Genomic DNA, 20,603 nt, shown 5'->3' with positions numbered 1-20,603 from the left:
TCTTTCTACAATATAATAGTAGAGACCATTTCACACATTATAATTTTTGTTGTGGGATCATTTTCCAATCCAAGACAGATCTCCGCTCTTTTCTTACCAAAGAAAAAATAATTGCATTGGCAAATGAGCAGCAAGGCTCCCTGCCTTTCCAGCCACCAAGTCCAGACGTATGGGAGAGTCCTGTGTCCTCCCAAACCCCAGCCAGGAACTATCCTAAGAGGATGGGATTTGCATTTAAGATATCCAACTTACGCCTTTGCTATCCATCACCACTGGTTGTGCATGGAGAACGTCTGCCTTGGAAAATTGCTAAACTCATAGCGGGGACCAACTCAAGGAGTCTGCTGAACTTGAGCCAGTAAAGAGACTGTAAGAACATCACCACACAGAGGACACGCAAAGAGCCACCCGACTTAGAAATGGAAAAACCCTGCTCATACCCCAATTCATATGTGGCGATATAAAACATACCGACAAAGAAAAACCAGTATATATAGTCTAATCCCTTCTGTACTTCAGAAGACGAGGACTGGCCATAGCGATGGCTTGGCAGAGCACTCGATGGGAAGGCAGAGGGACGGGCTGTCGTGCGCTGTATTAGTTCCTACCTCTGTCTCATCCCCATCAGCTCTGCCCCTCACGGCACTCCCCTCTTCCCTGCCTCTGGTTTCTTGACTCCTTTTAAGCATCATTTCAACCCACAAGGCTGTGGATGTACAAGACCCACTCTTCTGGAACATGCATAACAGGCAAAGCGTGGTGCACTGGGCATTACAATCCAAAGTAGAAAGGTTAATCTGATATACACAATCACCTTTTTAACAGCAGAGCTTGCAACAGTATTTCAAGATAGCAGGAATATTAACCCAGAACCAGTGCCTCTGCACACACAAATCGATACCTTTCTGATTGCATTTCTTAGCTTTTTCTCTACGGCATTTGCATATTTGCCCAATCCTCGCCTTTTGTTATTTCTATGCATTAAGTTTAATCTTATTTTTTCATTACCTACATATTTCCTTTCTATCTTCAAGAACCCTTCAAGCTTCACAGCAAAACCGCTCTCTGCTGCACGGGGACGACCGCAGCTCCATCTCCGGTAAAATGGCAGCAGCGGGACTGCCGTGGTGGCAGCAGGAGTTGCCAGATGCCAGCCCGGGTGGGCTCGGGCTGCGGAGGGGAGGTTAGCCCAGGCAGGAGGGGCTCAGAGCCACAACAGTGCAAACGCTCCCTGTGTTTGCTTGGAGTTTCCTTCTGCTGGGTGATCCTGAGCCATTTGGGGAGAGGAGGACAGCACAGCTGGGACATCCACTCCTGATTTTCACCTGGTGCTGCAGCTTGGCCCCCTCCTTACTGCTCAGAAGATCCCCTTCATATCCACACATGCCACAGCATCCTGCCTTCTCATTTTGGCCAGCTCAGAAGACATCTCTCTGCCCACAGCATCTCCACGAGGCGCAGATGGGGCTCCAGCCCAAGCACGCTCCTCATTCTTCAAGCCTGAGTATGTTCTTGGTCGAGGACAGGATTTAATGGCCACCTCCCTCATCCAGAACAAAGTGTAGAGGGAAACAATGCGCTTCAGCGTGCAGCTTAAACGAATCTGAGAAAGTGGAGTACATCTGGAATTAAAAAGTGTCACGTACAAAAAAATTTGAGACCCTACAGCCATCCCCAAGCAGCCTCTCACCAACAGGGAAACCTCAATGGCAAGCATAGCCTCAAACATAAATAACGACTTCAAGAGAACCGAAGAGATCTTTGCACAGCTCCTTCAGAAGAAAAAATAAAGAAATGCAATCCTCCCTGCTGGCTGGGTCTCGTAGGAAAGCAACCCATTGTTAGAGGGTGTCGGAAAGTGTGGAGACAATGAAAGGAAGCAAAACATTTTACGCTTCATTTCAGATGAGTTCATGTTTCCCAGAACTTATTTTTTCATACTTATGGTGGAAAAAAGGCTATTTTGGTGCTGAACAAAGACACAGCACAAGGCCTGCAGCAGGCTCTGAGGACCATGAGCAGAACGGAAAGATATTTCAGTCCACAAAACTAAAAAGAACCGAAAATTTATTTTTTACTTTCCTTTTGTGCCTTGTTTTCAAAATGAATTACATCTAGCTTTTCTTCCTGTAATGAAGGCAACAGAAGTCCCTTTTCTTTTCCTTTTTTAATGAAAATTAATATTATCAGAAGAGGACTGTAAGACCACATTAGAAACACGAAGATCCAGCTTTGTGACATAAAAAAAAAAGCAGAATGAGAGGTAGAGCCATGAAAGGCCAACCTAACCCTGGCCGATCCCCACAAACACTGTGGGAACTCAAACATCTGTAGCCTTTAGCTGTAGGCCCCCTTTGCACTGCTGGAAAAGCCCAAGAGAGGCTTTCACCAGATCAGGCTTGTCTTGATACCTGACCACTATCTCTAACCTGGGTCTTCCTGGCCATTTTCCTCCAGGGACACCGAACTGCCCATTTTCCCACCATTTGAGTCCTTCACGGTTCTAGGGAAGAGTGAGCTTAGTAGCTGGAAAAACACAACGGTTAAAAGGACAGCTCAGAAGCAGGATGAGTGAACGCAGACTTGCCAACCAGGGTTACAGCACAGTCCATCCAGACGGATGTCCTGCCTCTGGCAGGGGCCAGAAGCTGGTTGCTCAGGGAAGAGCTTGCACTGGAGCAGCCAGGGTGCAAACCCACGTACTGCGAGGGCAACCACTTGTCAGACGGAAAGCTACAGAAAATTATATTCTGCTACTCGGGCAACATGGGACTAACCTTTACTATGGCAAAAACAATTGAAAAATAGAGAAGCAAGCACTTATTTTGAAAGCTGGTGTGGCTTTGGAGTTTGTTGTCCATACAGGCTGAAGCTGAACTGGTAATTCTTGTGCAGCTTCTGTTTTCTGCTAAACATCTGCCTTCAATTCTTTCTCAAAGTTTGGCCTCCCGCTTGCTTGGATACTCTTCTATTAGTCTGGTAACATGGAATAAACCTCTAGCAAAAAACCGAGCAGAGGGGCAGAACAGGTAGCTGGAGAAATGTTATTTGAAACATTAACAGATAAGTTCTAATGAATCTTAGCTGTCAGCATCACACTCAGCTTTATTCTCCTGACTTTCAGAGCTTTCCTGCTATTTCTATTTCTGTACCTCCTCCACTAGAACCCTCATATGCACTTCCGCCTGACTACAGCCGAACATCCCATGCAGTTCATGACAAACCTTGTCCTGTTTTCAGCAGCAGCAGCTTTGAAGGTCTGCTTTTTCTTCTCCTTGCTTACGATCTTAGGTGACACAGTTTCCCAGTCAAGCAGGCCCACAATTGACACAAACCAGTGATTTTAGGGTGTGATGTACGTGTCTGGAGGACACAATGCATGATGACCCATGCACAGTACCAACCAGAAATCCCTCACTCTCAATGGAAACTTTTTATAAATGCTTCTCCTTCTTTATACCATTTCTGCTTATAAAAATACTACTGCTTTGATTAAATCCTTGCTCCAGCCAGAAGCTTCCATGAAAAGAGTTTAATCTCACTTATTTTCATAATAGTAAACAGTTATTTCAGCAGAACAGAACCACACCACCTCGGAGATAGCTGATCCCACTGCATCTATACCGAACCAGAGAAGCAGATCTGTTTTCATTTTACTGGTTACTTTGGTGACCTGAGCAAGGTCACCTAACCCTTTGAGTTCCAACCCCCATATCTACGCAATGAAGATAAAAGCATTTACCTGGCAAAAGTGGGTTATAAAGAGATTATTCTTCTCACAAGGATATCAGTAAATTTCTGACTGACTTCTTCTGTATAGTTCTCCTAGGACCTCCAGTGACAAGTCTCAGAAGATTTTCTTTTGCACGTTCTGGGCTGAAAGAACCCAGAACATGCATCTTTACTGCTGGAAAGGAACAGACCTGCAACAGCTTAGATTACTTAGATAATCTAAGAGAACTCTGGGCACAGCAGGAGCCATGATCAGGAGCAACCCAGCTGCATCTCTGTGCTCTTTGTTAGCTCCCAGGCTCCTCCCCAAGCCACTCAAACGGGGATTCCATTCCACTCTGCAGAATCTTCTGCAGGTCTTTCAGTACCTAAGAAAGTCTGGCTCCCGCATCTCCATACGCACCATACAGCCAATTTTCAGCTCACAGAGAAAAAAGCATGGAGAAACACAGTTCTGTCTGCCTCCAAATACATGCCTGCACGCAGACCGAAGGCAAACAAAGCTACCACCTTCTTCTGTTAAGAATTCCATCCTTAAGCTGCTTATTTAGATTCAGCTTAAGTACAAAACTCTTTTTTTGCTTCTGAACATATGACTGCACTTCAAACTTACATCAGCCTTACAAGCAGCAAGGGGCATTTATGTTCATACAACACTTGTGGTAGACTATACTTTTTTAATGTACACTGGAAGAAAGGGTTTGTTTTTTTAAAAAAAATAAAAATCAACTAATAGCTGCTCTAGACACAGAAGACTCTTCATGCATCAGTAAGGTTATTCCACAGGTAAATTAGAGTCTACAGCTCAAGATGTTTCACTCAAATATTAGTCATCAAAACCAATGCCTTCAGGATTTCATGCACAGACTCAAAATACATCTATAAGATACATCTATAAGGCTCTCCTGTGAGCCAGGAGAGCTCACAGATGATGGGTTTGAACAATTATTTATTCCTTTATTAACCTGATCTTTTTGATCCAAATATACTGAAGTCAAACTTTGTATTCAATGCACTAACATACAGCACCAGCTCAAGGCCATACTGTACATTAAAGGTATCTGACCCAGGAAAAAGCAAGCATTTAAAAACAAAAAGTATCATTGTTCTTCAGCTATTTCAGTGCGTGCCAACAGCAAGTCACCAAAACAAAAAGGCAACTAGTACTTCTCCAAAAAGTTTTACTTCCAACAGGAGAATGCATATTTGCTAGAGAAAAAACAAGAATACAACAATAGTGTTACAAGAGGCACTGATCCTGGCTTTATTCACTTAAAGATACATCCAACATTTGTTATAGCTCACTTGAAATTCAAAATGCTTTTAAGAAACCAACCATAAAACCTTGATTTTTGCCTTACAGTGCTGTCAAGTTTTTAAATAGCAAGTAAGTGACTTCCCAGCAAGACTGTGTTCTGTATTAACATACATACAAAGATTAAAACTTGGTAGAAACCCTTCAGTTTCTGATATTTGATGAATTGCATTCAGAATGACCACCATTTTCTCTGGGGAGGAGGCTACTCTGCTTACCTGCAGGGATGGGTGCCCCGGGGTCCTGAGCTACTACACCTTATTCTGACCCTGTGCCATTTTGGCGATTAAATGAAAACTGTCCCCCCTTAAGGGGGGGTCTCAAGAGGGACTTCACTCCCCGTTTGCATCTTTGTATTTGGCAGCTGTAACAAAATTTCTACTGCACTAGAAAAACTAGTTAGGACAGCACTATGCATGTCCCCTCGAGATTACTGATACTGATTGCTAGCAGAGAGAAGTGCACGTTATGATCAAGAAGCATGTGTTAATTTGGAACTCGGACTACTTGGCAGTATCTTCTGTAAATTCAAGATTCATATAAGACAGCGCGTTGCAGCCATCATATAATGATGTTACCTAGATCCTTTTTTTCTCTTTTTTTTGCTGCATTTATTTAGATTCTTTTTAAAGTGGTGAAGAGTGCAGGACTTAAGAAATATAAACATTTCTCTATTAGAAATTGCAAAATTTAGTACTATGACACTATGAAAGCTTACAGTACAGTTTATCAATTCTATGTTATGATTCAGCATCAATATGTCTGAACTATCTCAGAGCTACATTCTGCCTAATTAAGCAGCATCAACATGTCCTGATGTCACTTTCTGTGCAAAATGCATTCCCATATTAATGTGGCTATAAAAGCATGAGCAGTTCTCATGTTGCTATATCGTCCCTGTGACTTTTTGTGACTGGTTTCTCTGTTTAATGATAGCTTAACTAAAAATAAGCTTGTTATGTAAAAATAAAATAACCTTTATCTTAAACTTTATTCTGGGTCCGGGACATAGTTCAGTGACATGATCTGCCAGAACAACACGCCAACCATTCCCACGAGCTGTTTAAAGAGGAAACTGAAGGAAAAATCCAAATCGAAGACACTCACTGTTATAGTATCTTTAATTTATCTTGTGTTTTACAGAAGTCTGAACGGATTAAAAAGCACCTCCTTTCCCATCACGTTCCTTACAGTTGGTAAAATATATCCAATGAGCAAATGTATGTGAACAGCTTGAGGATCTGCATCTTGCAAGGATTTCACAGACCAATCAATCAAAAGCCAAATTTCTTGTAGTTTTTACAATCTTGTTTTAATACAATGGTAAATCCATTCAGATTGTAAACCTGTCCAGTCATATCTCCCCAGAACACTTTGCAAAATCCAGTGTTGATTAGCAAACTAGTTAGCTTTGGCACGGAGCTGTGCTCTCTTGCCTGTGACAGCCTGGAAACCAGTTTTGATGCTGGCGACGGAGCAGCGAGAGTGGCAGGTCTCACACTGCAAGAAATATAATCTGGTGTCCTTCTGTAGGATTGTGTCTGGTGACCGACACGTATGACAGGTGACATACTCCTCTGCAGAAAAGGAATTAAGTTGCAGTTAAAAGATGATGCATTATCAGCAGACAAGTCACCACTTCTTCAGCCTTTAGTTTAACAATTGTCTTGAAAGGCTGTTCAAATGCAGCTACTAACTTAGAAGTAGCTTACTAGGAAAACCACAGAGGTTGAGGCAACCTAAAAATCCCCCCTAGTTCCCAGGTTAATAAAGACTAGGTTTCATATGGTACATTATGCACTGACACTGGTGTTTTAAAAATAATAACAACAGTTAAGACTTCCCACTGGCATTCCATAACTTCCTCTGCTGAATCAGCATTCCCAGATGTCAGCAACTCTTGTATAGACATAGTATTAAAGCAGTATTTTTTGTTACATATAATCTGTGAGTCCTCTGACCAGCAGTCAGTGACACGCACACTGTATTTGTTTATTTATGTGTACAACAGACTTTAAAATTAACAATTACTGTTATTTTCCATAGTCCTCGTCAAAGCCAAGAACTGAAAGTCAGATGAAAACAAGCCACTCTCAAATGCTCTTACTCTTTTCCTTGGTGTGTTTTAGTGCCAGGACAGAGTACGACCCATGTGCTTATTATAACCATGGCAGAACCACCTGTATTTGCATTATTTCATTATAAAGCTGCAGCAAAGTTGTAGCTTCTTAGATCAGAATCTCCACAGCATGCACACACATGGGGGCATACATGGGCCACTGGTCATCAAAAGGGGTCTGGGAGAAATCTATACTGGAAAAGGGAGTTATACTTACTGATATATCTTCTCAAGACATTTTCTATCTGTTTTTGCTGGAATCTTCCTTTGATTACAAGTTGGTTATTACCATCTATTGAGCCACTAATTTAAAAGAAAGATTAATTATTTGATTTGCAGAAGACATCAAGCATTAAAACAAGTCAGAAACATGAAGCAAGGTGATGATGCATTCTTCAAGATAAAAGTAAGCCAGAATTACTTTGTGGAAAAAAATGCAAAATTCTGAAGGCACTTAAAAACCTAGAGGAAGTTCTGCCCAAGCATAACCCTCATTGCAGTAAAAGCAAACTCCAGCAGAGATCAGCCTCATAGTTAAGCTACCCAACCAGAACAACTTTACGGAATTGAGAATTAACACCTGCTTATCTCACGGAAGTGACCAAGACAACTCCCTAGTAAGGTGTAATATGACTAATAAGATCCTCTTCTAGCCAGTCTGATGTAGTAAATTGAATGTTTTTTCACATTATGGTTTCTAAGTTTTTAAGTCATCTGAAGCTGAAGAGACTCCAAAGCCCATTCAATTGGGCATTTGTTATATACGTGTTGCAGTTAGACTCCTTGATTCCTATGTCTACATATAACAACACTGTAGTATACAACAGAGAAGTGAATAGACAACCAGAAAGTACAACACCTCAGCACGAGATCTTCGATAAGAGGCATATAAAATCAACACTGGTTTTATGCTACGACAGGTGGATTTAACTGCAGCATTAGACAGAATAACTAGCTACAGGCCCACAAGACTTGTCATTAGGCAGTCAGGCATTCTCTCTTCCCCAGCTATCTACCTATCACCTATCTTAGGTTGATACGAGCCACAGAGCCATCCTCACTGATTGTGACAAACAGCTCTGCTATCAGAGCATCTTTGAGAAAGGTCCCAAATAGGGAACTCAAACCCCTATCCAGGCTGTTCACTGGGACTTATAGTTTGCCTCTGTACCTATTCCCTACGATGGTATCTCTTCGATCACCCAGCACAGCATCTATGCGCAGGGAAGGAAAGCCTGAAGTTCAAGCATATATACACAGACCTAAACCCAAGAATTTTATTTTTGATCAGACAACGTCAACTATGTTGCCATTGCTTCCTACATGCATAAGCACATCACAGCCCAGTAGCCTTACCTTGTACCCAATTCTGCCAACAAAAATGCCAGGAGATGTTTTGGCTGACGATGTAATCTAAAAATAAAGCAAGGATATGTTTAACCTTCCCCCTTCAGAGAAATTTGATATTTATACAGGACTGGCAGGCTAAAACGATCTTAAATTACCAAGTTTAAAAGGGGGCAGTGCCAGAGGGTCTGCACCAAAGAGCATAGGCAGACAATGACTGAAAACACAAGCAAGCTGAACAGTCCACAAAAAACCCCATCATCCTCCCCCAAACCAAGCTCACAATTACAGTAACTATTGCAAATAAGTTTTCTATTTGAGATTTTCCATTCTTATTCTCCCATCCCCCTGCCATTCCCCAAAAAAAGTTCCGTTACTAGCTACCATTAAAAATTCATTTCAGTATACTACCCAGATTCTCAGTATGATTTCATCAGGACTGTTTTCTGGCACACTTAGGAAACAAACCATATATGCATTCCCAGAAGTGCCCAGAAAGAATAGAACTGCCTTCACAAGAAACAATTAAGACATAGAAAGCACTGTAGAAAACAGTGGAAAAAAATTACTGAACTCCATACCATTTACTAAGAGAATAGTATTTGTAGTCAGCTCAAATCAGAAGGAACTTTCCCCACCCTGTTGCACAACACTTGCAAATAAAATATCACTGGTGGCCCAACTACAGACTTGATAGAAGCCAGTGAACTCACAAAAGCAATAGGTTTAGTTTCTGTCCACAAGGCCCATGTAGCAAGCCTACCATTTTCATAATTTAAGTATAAAGTAAGAAATTATCTCGATAAATCATCTTCATAAATATCTTCTCACAGAGAAATGTAGAGGAAATGAGCAGTATGATTGAAATAGCTTTCAGTTTACTTGGTTTACTATGGTTTGCCATAGTCTTTTGTGAGAAAACATGCATTCAACACAACAGCCAACAGCACAGAAAAGTGCATTCACCTGCTATTCCTGGGAAATCTAAAGAGGAAACTTACAATTTGCAGATATCTGTAAAGTTGACAAAAGATGTTTTCTTGGTCCCTACTCTTACAACCTGTGGAGGCTTCATGACAAATTTTCGTTTTTCTCCAGCTACCATATCTGGATTTTTTTCCCGCATGATGTTAAATACTCTATTGAGCAACTACAAAAAAAGGGATTCGCATCAACATGAATATCTTGCATTTCTCAAATGAAGTACATCACTTCTAAAAAAACTTGAAACAGCATTCACAATGAATATTAGACTTTGTCCATTAGCATTTCCCCACATGTTTTTGAACACACACTTAAAAAAATGTTCTGATAAATGCAAAATATAAAAGCTGTTTCCCCAAGGGTTTACTTCATAATCTGCATGTACCTCAGCCTATTTGCAGAGGTGTTTTAAGTATCACGAATATTGCCCTATATGAAAATTAACTGTATAAAAGATATGCTTTGTTATTTTTCTGTTCATGAGCTTCTGACTACAAGTCCTTTAATTTTAAGTTAGAAATAGGACATATGAGCATAAGGCCCTGCTCTACTGATGCACATAAACATGGAAAATATTTTTAAGAAGTCTTTTGAACGTTACCTCATCATATGTGTAGTCCCTTTCTGAGCCTGCCCACGCAGGTCCTGACTGAAGGCTAAAAGAAATTCCATCATCTTTTTTGCTATCTTCATCCTCAAAAGCTGTCAAGAAAGTTGTTTGGGATTCATTAAGAAGAAAAGAAACATTCTTTAACCTGACGCTTACACCATTTCTAGAAGGTACATCAAAGAAGATTCCACTAAGATGTGGACACAAGTCTTCTCTGTTTGTCTGCCTACAAGGGACACCAGCACTTATGGCAAATTTATACAGTGCTTTTATAGAACATTTTTCTGATAAATAATATAGTGGTAAAGGTAACAATTAATTTTGAAACAAAAGGCACTTGAACAGAACTCACCTACAACATGAACTACATTTCACTTTCAATATTTCATTGAGCTAGGTTATACTTTTACCTTCATCCTTCTCCATTATCTCATCTTCATCTGGAAACTTCACATTCTTCTTTTTCTTCTTTTTATTGCCCAGCATGATATCAAGGTCATCTTCAGGTTCTACTGCCTCTGGCACATCTCCTTCAATTTTCAAGTCCTACAAATAAATAATAAGACTATAGTTTACAGTATTAAAACACAAAACTCCATTGCACAGCATTAGAAATAATACTAGTAGCATACTATACTAGATGAATTCTAGTAATATCCACCACAATCATGAAACATAGCAGATATGAATGGAACTAAAGTATGTTGAAGAGAGCACTGCACAACTACCATGAAGTAGGACTAGATTTTTACCTTCTCGTCTAACTTCTGGCTCGTAAAGAACAAGGTCACGCTACACTTGCCTAAAGGCATCAGCCATTTTAGGGCATAAGGGAACAAAACACCCTACATGCCAGACAATAAGGTAAGGCAAAGCTGTGCTACCAGCAGCCAGTCCAGTTTGTTATCACAATTCCGCAGATGTAGAGAACACAGAGCAAGCATTTCACCTGTCTGGGACAAATCAGAGGGATATTTTCTTCCCCAAAAGGCAGAATCCAAAGAAGAGGTTTACACATAACATAACATATCTCTGTCCTCTTGCTGTCTGGGCTTGCCAGTTACAGTGACATGTGATACAAAAACACGACTTGGAATAAAACTTGAGAAGCGTAAAAATACCTCGTACACCTTCTGGGACACAGAACAGTAGCCAATCATTTCTAAAGAAAACACCAGAGTAAAAACACATTTCTTAGCAGATATATACCCTTTATTTGAAGGGCTGGCCTTTAGAGGACTATTCTGTGTGTGGCTTCTGACATCCATTTACTTCTCTCACCCCAAAAGACAATTAACCTTAATGCTAGTCAACCCTTACTACAGATTGCAGAATTACTTGCTCATTCTGCAAATCACTTAAGATTTTTTCACTTCTGGGCAAAAACCCCTGCAGGAGCAACATGTTCTGCAGAACCTACTATATATGAAAGACACAGTGAAACGTAAGTTTCATTATTAACTGCACTAAGACACAATGACAGACTCGAAACAACTCCTGCACTGCCAATCCCGAGAAAATGAAAGCAAGAAAGTTTCCCGCCACAGACAAGATGGCCTAGTTATGTAAACAAACCTTTACACCTTCTTCTGCTTCATCTATATCAAATATCTTTTTTGTTTTTTTCTTCTTTTTCTTTTGATTGAAGAAGTTTAAATCATCCAGGTCATCTGTTGCATCTAAAAAACAAAGGATTGCCAAAAGTAGTATAACTGTAGAAACAGTTTAGACATTAAGGTTTCTAATTTACATCCAAATCTTCGAAACATTACAGTAAGACATAAGCAATGACCTGTAGCCCCTACAGAGATCCTTCAGGTTTTAAAGAGGTCATTCCCCTCTACCCCCAAATACCTCAGTACTATTTTACACTTTCTGCAACTCCTCACTGCATTTTCTTATTTTTCAAGTGCTTAATCTTTCTTTCTGCTGTACAAGAGAAACTAGCCACTTTTGTCATTATAAGTAGAGATGCCTGAAAAAATTGAAAACTGTAGGAGGAAGGTATAGTTTCTTTGGTCTACTGCAGGAGCCAATTTTATCAACAAACTGGATTTAAGTTAACAGTATTCCCTGAATCAGGTCATCTTGAAATGACATTAGACTTAATTTAAAAAGCAAGGTTATATACACAATTGCAAGCTTACTTCCTGAACGATTCCAAAGAACACTCTAGTTATCACATTCACAGTTTCCAAAAACTAGAAACTCTTTTAACCATATTTCTGTTATTCACACTATTGCTTAATTGTTCAAATGAAAAACAGCCATAATTGTGGAATTACTGCAACAGCTGCATGTGGAAGATTTAAAACTTCATGCTAACTATTTTAGGGATTCTCTTTTCATTGTCTCACACAAAACCCCTCTGTTTGAGTCAGTAAAGTGGAATTTACAAAAGCCACTGGTAGCTTGCTAGATGTCTGTGAATGTGATTTCAAACAGGAGGGAAATATGCCCTCCAAATAGGCAGCAGAATATTACTCACAAGCCTCTAAAAAAACTAGGGTCCCAGCATTATACACTGTGATGCCAAATTCTTGAAATGGGGCTTGTAGTCTCAAAATACAGAAGGACTACCTTTGAGAGTTTATCTACATGAATTCACTTTACCTTTCTTCCTGCTGTCTTCTTCATCTGCTTCAATATCTTTGTCTTCTGTTGGCTCTGGTTCAACTTCTTTTGTTTCCGATTGCTGAGTCTCTTCTGCTTGTGTATCCCCTCCTTCCTCATCCAACATAAAGGGCTTCTTCTTCTTCTTCTTCTTCTTGCTCATAGTGGGATCGAAAATCATCTGTAAAAGTCAAGAGTTCCTTAGCAGCATAATAATCAGCTACCATTTAATATTTATAACACCTTTTAAGTTTCTCTCAACATTCCTTCTGTTACCCAAACTGTTCCTTGGCTTCAATCTCAACTAGGAATTTTTTAGATCTGTAACAATATAATACAAGTTAGCTGACCTAAAACAGTGATTCCACAGGCTGCTTTAAAAACGACACAGATCTTGTCCCAAGGCATATATGATGTGACCAATTACAAGAGAAGACTGCTTGACAGTTTAGAGCTTCTGCTACTTTTCCTATGATAGTCCAAGTTTCCTGCCATCTATGTATCAGTTCAGCTGAAAATATATTAAAGCTGTGAATCTCTGACAGACTAGCTACCAGCTGCTTCTCCATTTTATTATCATTATGGCCTCAGATTTTGAAGTAAGACTATGCGAAGCAATCAGTGAACCACTTAGCATCAGAAAAAATTTAAGCACACCTATACCACAGAGCCTGATTACATGTCAGTTACACTTTGTACCTCCACTTGTGAGACACATTAATTTCCAGATTTATTAAAAGGCAAGATTTACCAACAACTCTCTTAACAAGAATGCTTTGGACTAGGGAGAAACCTAGAAGGGACTGCTGACACAGCAAGACCTGTACCAGCTCTCAACGTTCTCAACACAAGTAGCAAAGGTCTCATCCTTTCCGCCCCCACAGGTGAGAAAATGAAGCTCAGACACCAAGTGATTAAAAGCTGCTAATGAGTTCTTTAGTCAGCGAAGAAGCTTAATTCACCTAGTCTGACTGTGAAGAAGGCACTAACCCCAAGACTCACTTTTAACCTATTCATCATCTGCAGACCTGAGATAATTAACACACCAGCTCTTCAGTTTTCCAACAAAAGAATGCCTCTTACTATTTTCACTTAAGATGCAAATTTGACATCATAGCTAGTGGTCAGTGGTCAGTTTTGTTACATATATCTGGCCGTATTTTCACACCATAGTATATACTTAATACATCAAACAATTTTAGACACACAGTAAGACTCTTCCTCCAGTTTTTCTTATCTAGTAATTGAAGAGACACAGACATTTAAAATTTAGCATCATGAATACCCTCACTCATGAAAATACCACCACTTCATCAAAGGAGCAGTTCTCCAACTTCTTGTTTCATTACACCCTGCAAGTTTGGGGGTTTCCCTCCCCCCACGAAGCAATCTTTTCCTTGCACTTCTCATTTCCCTACACATGATATTGTTGTGATACCTTTCTGATTTTCTGGAACTTACATGTTTCATAAAGGCTCTACTGAAAGGCAGTAAACTGCGTATATGGGTGTTTGAAGCACAGCTTCACAAAAGTGTCCACATATACGAGACACTGAAACTCAAAGCTGAAGTGTGTCTTTAGTTGTACACACTGCGCTAGAATGATTTTCAAAAAAGTTCAGTCAGAGGGCTTCCCTCTAATGCTTAGTTGACACATGTATGAATCATGCACAGTAATCAAAGAATGTGCACAACCGGTTGCACTGTCTGCTGGCTTCCTCTTGAAACCTCCACAGTCTGCGGAAACAGAAGGAAAGCTGCCTGCACAGGCAAGAGTCCACAGCTTTGGGAACAAGCACATGAACACCATTTTCGAGATCATGACTCATTTCAATAAAGCAGCTTCGCAAGGCTCTGAAGAGTTTTATATCTTCTCACATGATTAAGCAAACATAAAATTATGCTTAGATTGGGTGTAATGATTTCTGAGAAGGAACCAGCCCACCCGCCCCAAATCACTCTTCTCTTTGTGAAAGAAAAGATGTTTTTCATCCTGAACCACCATAAAGCATATCTTGCGTCTACAAGAGACAGAATGTGTCTTCAGTAGTAGCACACACACAATGACAACTTCTGGACGCAGAAGATTTAATGCTTAAAAAACAATCTAGCTGGCCTTGAACAGAGCACTGCTCTGAAGGTCCATTCCATCCAGTCAGGTCAAGCCAAGCTTCTGCAAACCAAAGACCTAGTCATAACATGCTAACTGCTCTCAGGAAACTAATATAAGAGTTCCACAACCTGAGAAGGCGGTCTATGCCTGAAATATTTTGTTCATCAAGAGCTTCAACAAAAACTAAGCAGGAGTCTTAGGTCACGGATGCTTCAACAAATCATGATATAAACTAACCAGCCTAATAACCAGCTATTCTGTGTTTTGCCTTTCTGAGCTAGACAGTTCAGAAATTTCTTCATTCCTTTTCTCTATTCAGTATGTTTGATTAGCTGAAGCGTTATGACACCATTTAAGCACTGAAAAACTCCACAAAGTTGCAGGCCCTCTACTGAAGGGACTGGAGCCTCCAGCCCAAATACACCAAACCCTATGCTTTTCCTGTGTAGAAATGGTTACAAATTTCCATCCCATTTCTTCTCTCCTATGCCAAATTCCCATATGGGGTTTTCTCTTCTATAGACCACACAGTTCTTTCTCACATCCAGCTCCATCTACTCCTTATTTCAAATGCCGACACAGTCAAAATCCCAACTTACAGAAAATGAGCAAGTGAAAGAAGTGGGGGGGGCGGGAAATCAAAGCTTCATAATCCAAACGCAACTCTCAAGACAGAAGACAACATTACTCTAAACCGCTGTGACAGCGGCAACAGAGGTCACAAATTAATCCCATTTCATTAGTCTGAATAAACACAGGCATGTCTACAAAGCAGATAGCAACTCTGCACCGATAGTCAGTTCAGGTATCCCTACACTACACTGAGTTGATGTCTACGACAGCGTGCAAAATTATTAAGACCAATCTGCACCTAAACCCTCTGGTTGCTCAAAACGCAGCATTCTCTAATATTATTTCCTGAAGCTTCATAAAACTACAGGGCCGGAAGAACTTTTAGGTATCTAGTAGGATTATATATATAGTAGGATTTTTAATAAAGCAAATAGATGTTAATAGACTGCTTCCCCTTGCAAATAGGGCCCGTGTTGCCTCTGCTGTGCCACACTTCTGGGCAGCACTCAGACAGCAGGTGTTTCTACAAAGGAGTTTCATTTTGTATACAGCTCCGAAAATTTTAAGCTACAGTCCAATGCAACAGAACAAAGTTTTGTAACATCTATACCAGTTTAAGGTGCAAATTTGTCCTCATGCGTCTTCACCCTCCTCAACTTTATAGGATCATTGGCTTTAAAAAGTTTCATCAACTTAACGTCAGTAACAAACTATTTGGCTCCTAACAACCAGATATACAGAAGTTCTGGAAGGCATATGCGCTCACTCGCTCTCACATGTACACTAGCCAGATCTAACAGTGACAGTTCAACTGTGGTATCTGCTACCAATTTTATTCTCTGTCAGTCTGCTACATACAGCAATCCAGAGATGTAACTTTACTACACTAGATATTCCTGATATCACCTCAATGTCAGAACAAACGCATTAGGCAGGAAAATAATTTAACTGATACTCAAACTAAATCCAAACTGGGAACTCCAGATGAAGCGCTGTACGGTCCTATGATCACCTGAGACAGAAAGCATCTGATGCAAGGATTCCTGGGTCCTGACTTCTGCAACTAGAGTACAACCTAGACATTAGAACTGCAGTTCTAATTAGGCATAAAAATGCAGTACATTCATTCTAGATGTTAAAGTAGCTGAATAAGTCAGTCTTAGCTACCATTAAAATAATTACACTAGTTCTCCTTTATTACGTAGGACAAATTATGACTTGCTTGTCTCCACGGCTAGAATGACCACTTTGCTCAGAAGAAAACAAGTCACACTGGTATTTTAAACACTACCAGAAAGAAGATACTGAAAGCAGCTACCTCACGGATTCAGCCAGTGCAGTTTCCCACAAGCTATACAGGCATCCATCAGGGTGCTTATAACCTCATACATGTAAAGCTTTCCTTTTCCCCATGAGAGTAACTGAAATGAGGTTAGTCAAGGTGCCAACACGTGGCATCTCCAACGCTCGAAAAACTTCTCTGAGACAGAAGTATCTACTGCCCTGGAAGTGTGCCTAAGCCAACACCACGGGATCCGGAAAACCCGAAGTTATCATTTGTTAAGATGTAGATATTTAGCTCTCGGGGTTAAAAGACAAGACAGTAAGGCTCCAGAAAGAGAGAGTGGTAGCATACTGGCTAAACGCTAAATACCGCTAGAAGAGCACGAAAGACGATGGAGAAGGGGTGGCGGGGAAATCTGCCTTCCTCCCCGGCCCTCCCTCTGCCAGAGGCGGGCGCCGGCAGAACTCGGGGAGCTCCCGGCGAGTTTTAGGCCTTCCCACGATGCGCGGAGCCAGACCACGGCTGCGGGCCAGGCGGCACTCCGCGGCGCGCAGGGGCCGGGAAGGCTCCAGCCCCCCACCCGGCCCGGCCTCCGCCCCGCGCACCGAGAGGCGGCCGCGGCCCCCCTGCTCAGGGGCGGCGGTGAGCGGGGCAGCGCCCGGTGCCGCCCAGCGGGGCCGCGGGACCCGCGCGCCGCCGCCCGCCCGAGCACCGAGGCGCCGGCTCTGCCTCAGGGCGGCGGCCGCGCTCGCTGCCCGGCGCAGGCCTCAGGCCCGGTCTCCCACATGGCGGCGGCCTCGGCCGCGGCGCAGGCCTCGAGCCCGGCTCCCCCGAGGGCGGCGGCCGCCGGGTCTCACCTCGTCGCCCGACATGGCTGCGGCCGGGCGCGGAGCGGAGCGGGAGGCGAGCGGAGCGGCGGGCGCTCAGGGACGCGGTCAGCCGTTGCCCGCGACCGCCGCGCTCGCCTCTTGCATCAGCGCTCCCCTCCCCCGCAGCGCCGCGCCGCGCTCCCCCGCGCCTGCGCAGCCGCCCCGCGCATGCGCGCCCCGCCGCGGCGCCTCGCGGGAGTTGTCGTTTCCGGAGCTGCGCCTGCGCCGCGGGGCCGTGGGCGGGAGCCGTGAGGCGGTGGCGGGCGGGAGCCGTGAGGCCCCTCCCGGCTTCTCCCCGCCGCCGGGGCAGCGGGGCCGTCAAGCGGGGTGGCATCTGACGGGCGCAGCTGTCTCCCCCTCGGCATCCCCGAGCTAACCCAGCAGGCACCTCCGTCCGGGCTCGTTCCCCTGTGGAAGGGCCTGTGGAGGAGTCAGGCAGCGGCCGCCGCGGCCGTTGCTGCTGGCGTGAGGGAGGGGAACGGCGGGAGGACCCCCAGGAACTCAGGGTGTGTGCGCCTCTTCCCGGGGTTTATTGGGCCCAGAAGAAGCAGCATTTGTTTCCCAGGTTTATTGCATGCAAAAGCATGAAGGGAATAGGCGGAATATGTATCAGAAAATGTCAGGGCAGAGGCACAGGGGAGGGAGAGAAGTGGGGGGTTGCACTGATCAAAGTAAGGGAGAAATGCAGTACCGCTTTGTCCATCATTGAAAAAGCAGACCCTCCTTCCTCGGCCAGAATCGTAGAGTCCTTGGTGTAGCAAAGGACTTCTGGAGTGTCTGGTCCAACCTGCTTGCCTATGCAGAGTCAGCTAGAACAGGTTGCTCAGGACCTCGTCCTGCTGGGTTTTGAATATCTCCAAGGATGGGGACACCACAACCTCTCTGGGCAACCCGTTCCACCATCTTCACAATAAAAACGTTTTTTCTATGGTTAAGTAGAATTTCCTGTACTTCAACCTGTGCCTGCTGCCCCTTGTCCTGTCACCCAGAAGAGTCTGGCTCTGTCTTGTTTACCCCCTCTGTATGCACACTGATAAGGTCCCCCTGAGCCTTCTCTTTTATGGGTTTAACAGTCAGGGCTCTCTCGGCTTCTCGTATGTTAGATGCTCCAATCCTTTAGTCCTTTTTCCTCATTCCATTTCCGTAATACTAGCTAATAAAAGAATATGGTACTAATACACAACAGAATTACGTACCACGAAGTATGTTAAAATTCTGCCTCCCAACCAACTCTTTGAAATTAAAAGGTCATCCATTTCATGCAAGATTTGGTGTTAAAGCAGACAGCCATCAACCCAAACGTTGTTACACGGTGTTTTACATTTTACTGTTTCCAGACTGTTCGCATTCTTGGAGTCCCATAACTTCCCATAATGTGATGTAAACCTGTACTATTCTTTTTACACTAGCGGGAGATTATGCACACTATATCATTTAACTTTTTAATCACCTGCAACCTGTCTGTCCTTGGTCTTCCTTTCATCTACCTTCTTGCTTGCCTCAGTTGAAAATGAGGAGACCCAGCATATCTGTATGCAAAGCCATCAGTTTGGAGACAGGACCAGTTTTAGCTTTTCCCAGTACAACTAAAATATTTTTTGGTTAAACCTCTGAAACCCAACTTCAAAAGATTGCTTTCCTTTCTTGCTTCAATACCACCACATTTCTCTTGGTATTTGCAGCATTTGTGTCTTTGTCCCTTGCCATTATGTCACAGGGATACCATGGGTTTTCAGGGACTGCAGGCAGCTGTTATTTAATGCTGTTGGTAAGCTGAGCAGACACACGCTGCGGCTGTAGCACTGAAGACGGTCTCCCACCAAATTCTTCTTCCTTCTTTTGCTGCAAGCGTTTGCTTCAACATCCCTGTCATACTAGACGGTTCACCCTGAAACACTTCTCACTGGCATGAAGCCAGAGCGCAGGGATTGCTGGTGACTGTGCCTGCACTGGCCCAGCCACAGCCCAACACCCACCTCACTCCCCGGAGCTCACCTGGACCAGCCTCCTGTCCGGTGACAGGATAACTATATTTTTATAGCACGCCCAATTACGTTTGTCTAAGCTGTTCGTAAAAACCACCATGGACAGAGATTCTCTCTGCAGCCTGTTCGAGTGCCTGACAAATTTCTTCATCTTCCTTGCTGTGACTTAATCCAATGCCTGTTGCGGTGTCCCCTGAGGCCACAGAAGTCCACTGTTCTCTGTGTGACAACCCGCAGGCCTTTGGAATATCGCTGTGCCCTTTCTTGTCTTGCCCCCCGCAGTCTTCTTTTTCAAAAGATGCAAATCCAGCCCCTCCAACCTTTTTCACGAGATCATAATTTTCTGTTCTCTTCTCATTTTCATTGCTATCTTCTACACCTCACTTACTTATGTACGTATTTCTTAACTGCAGCGCCCAATACTGGGCATAGTACTGTCACTGGATGCCTTGGCAGTACCAAATAGAGCAGTGTAATTCCCCCCAATGTCTCATCCATAACATATCTGTTAGTACATTCTAGAATAAGATTCACCATTTTCTTTGTCAGTAGTACTTGGGGACCAAGTATTACTGGTGACAAATACCCTGAGATATCTGGTGATGAAAAATCCTGAGATTTCCTCCAGCTGGGCTGCCTAATGAATAATACATAACATAATGTTGTGCACATACATAATACATTTGGAACATGTCAGAGGAAAAGCTAGTGGGAGCCGCTAGAAGAGCTATGCTGGAGTTACATCGTGATCTTCAGATAGAAACCAAAACACTGTCTTTGAAGCTCTTGGCTGCAGACACTGCAACATCAAAGGCAGGCCTGGGAGATCACCTTATATTGATTTTTTCCCGTCCTCTGCTGACAGACTGTCCCAGATGCAGGACTTTCCTGTTGTATTTTCTTCTTTGCTTTCCTTGTGAATTAAATAAGTTCCAGAAACTTAAGAGTGCTGCTACATTAGTTGTTAATTAGTTGTTACCAATTACAACAGTTGGCCAAGAACAAACTAGTGTCTTTGATCTGATACTTGGGGAAAAAATTCCTACATGAGTTTTGGT

At 42.8% G+C, this 20,603-nt stretch overlaps 1 protein-coding gene across 1 annotated transcript; it reads right to left on the bottom strand.

Moving 5' to 3' along the window:
- Nucleotides 1-6,150: 6,150 nt before the first annotated feature.
- Nucleotides 6,151-17,734, bottom strand: EIF2S2 (eukaryotic translation initiation factor 2 subunit beta). The gene is made up of 9 exons (XM_075166280.1): nucleotides 17,549-17,734; nucleotides 12,721-12,901; nucleotides 11,683-11,786; nucleotides 10,518-10,653; nucleotides 10,099-10,199; nucleotides 9,515-9,663; nucleotides 8,523-8,579; nucleotides 7,384-7,469; nucleotides 6,151-6,624 (listed from the first exon to the last, which is right to left on the bottom strand). Exons 1-9 carry the CDS (start codon nucleotides 17,561-17,563, stop codon nucleotides 6,449-6,451), a joined length of 1,005 nt encoding a protein of 334 aa, XP_075022381.1. The 5' UTR covers nucleotides 17,564-17,734; the 3' UTR covers nucleotides 6,151-6,448.
- Between the last annotated feature and the right edge of the window lie 2,869 nt (nucleotides 17,735-20,603).

Source organism: Calonectris borealis, chromosome 17 (assembly GCF_964195595.1).
Source record: "Calonectris borealis chromosome 17, bCalBor7.hap1.2, whole genome shotgun sequence".
NCBI classification, from domain to species: Eukaryota; Metazoa; Chordata; class Aves; order Procellariiformes; family Procellariidae; genus Calonectris; species Calonectris borealis.
The sequence above is the reverse complement of the archived record's forward strand: the minus strand, read 5'-3'. Positions and strand labels throughout refer to the sequence as shown.

Excerpts from the sequence above, each read along its gene's own strand:
- EIF2S2 (XM_075166280.1), bottom strand. Across the intron at positions 8,580-9,514 it reads TTTACAGATATCTGCAAATT|ATTACATCGTCAGCCAAAAC; the intron begins GTAAGTTTCCTC and ends CTTTATTTTTAG. Across the intron at positions 6,625-7,383 it reads TGTCTTGAGAAGATATATCA|AGGAGTATGTCACCTGTCAT; the intron begins GTAAGTATAACT and ends CCTTTTCTGCAG.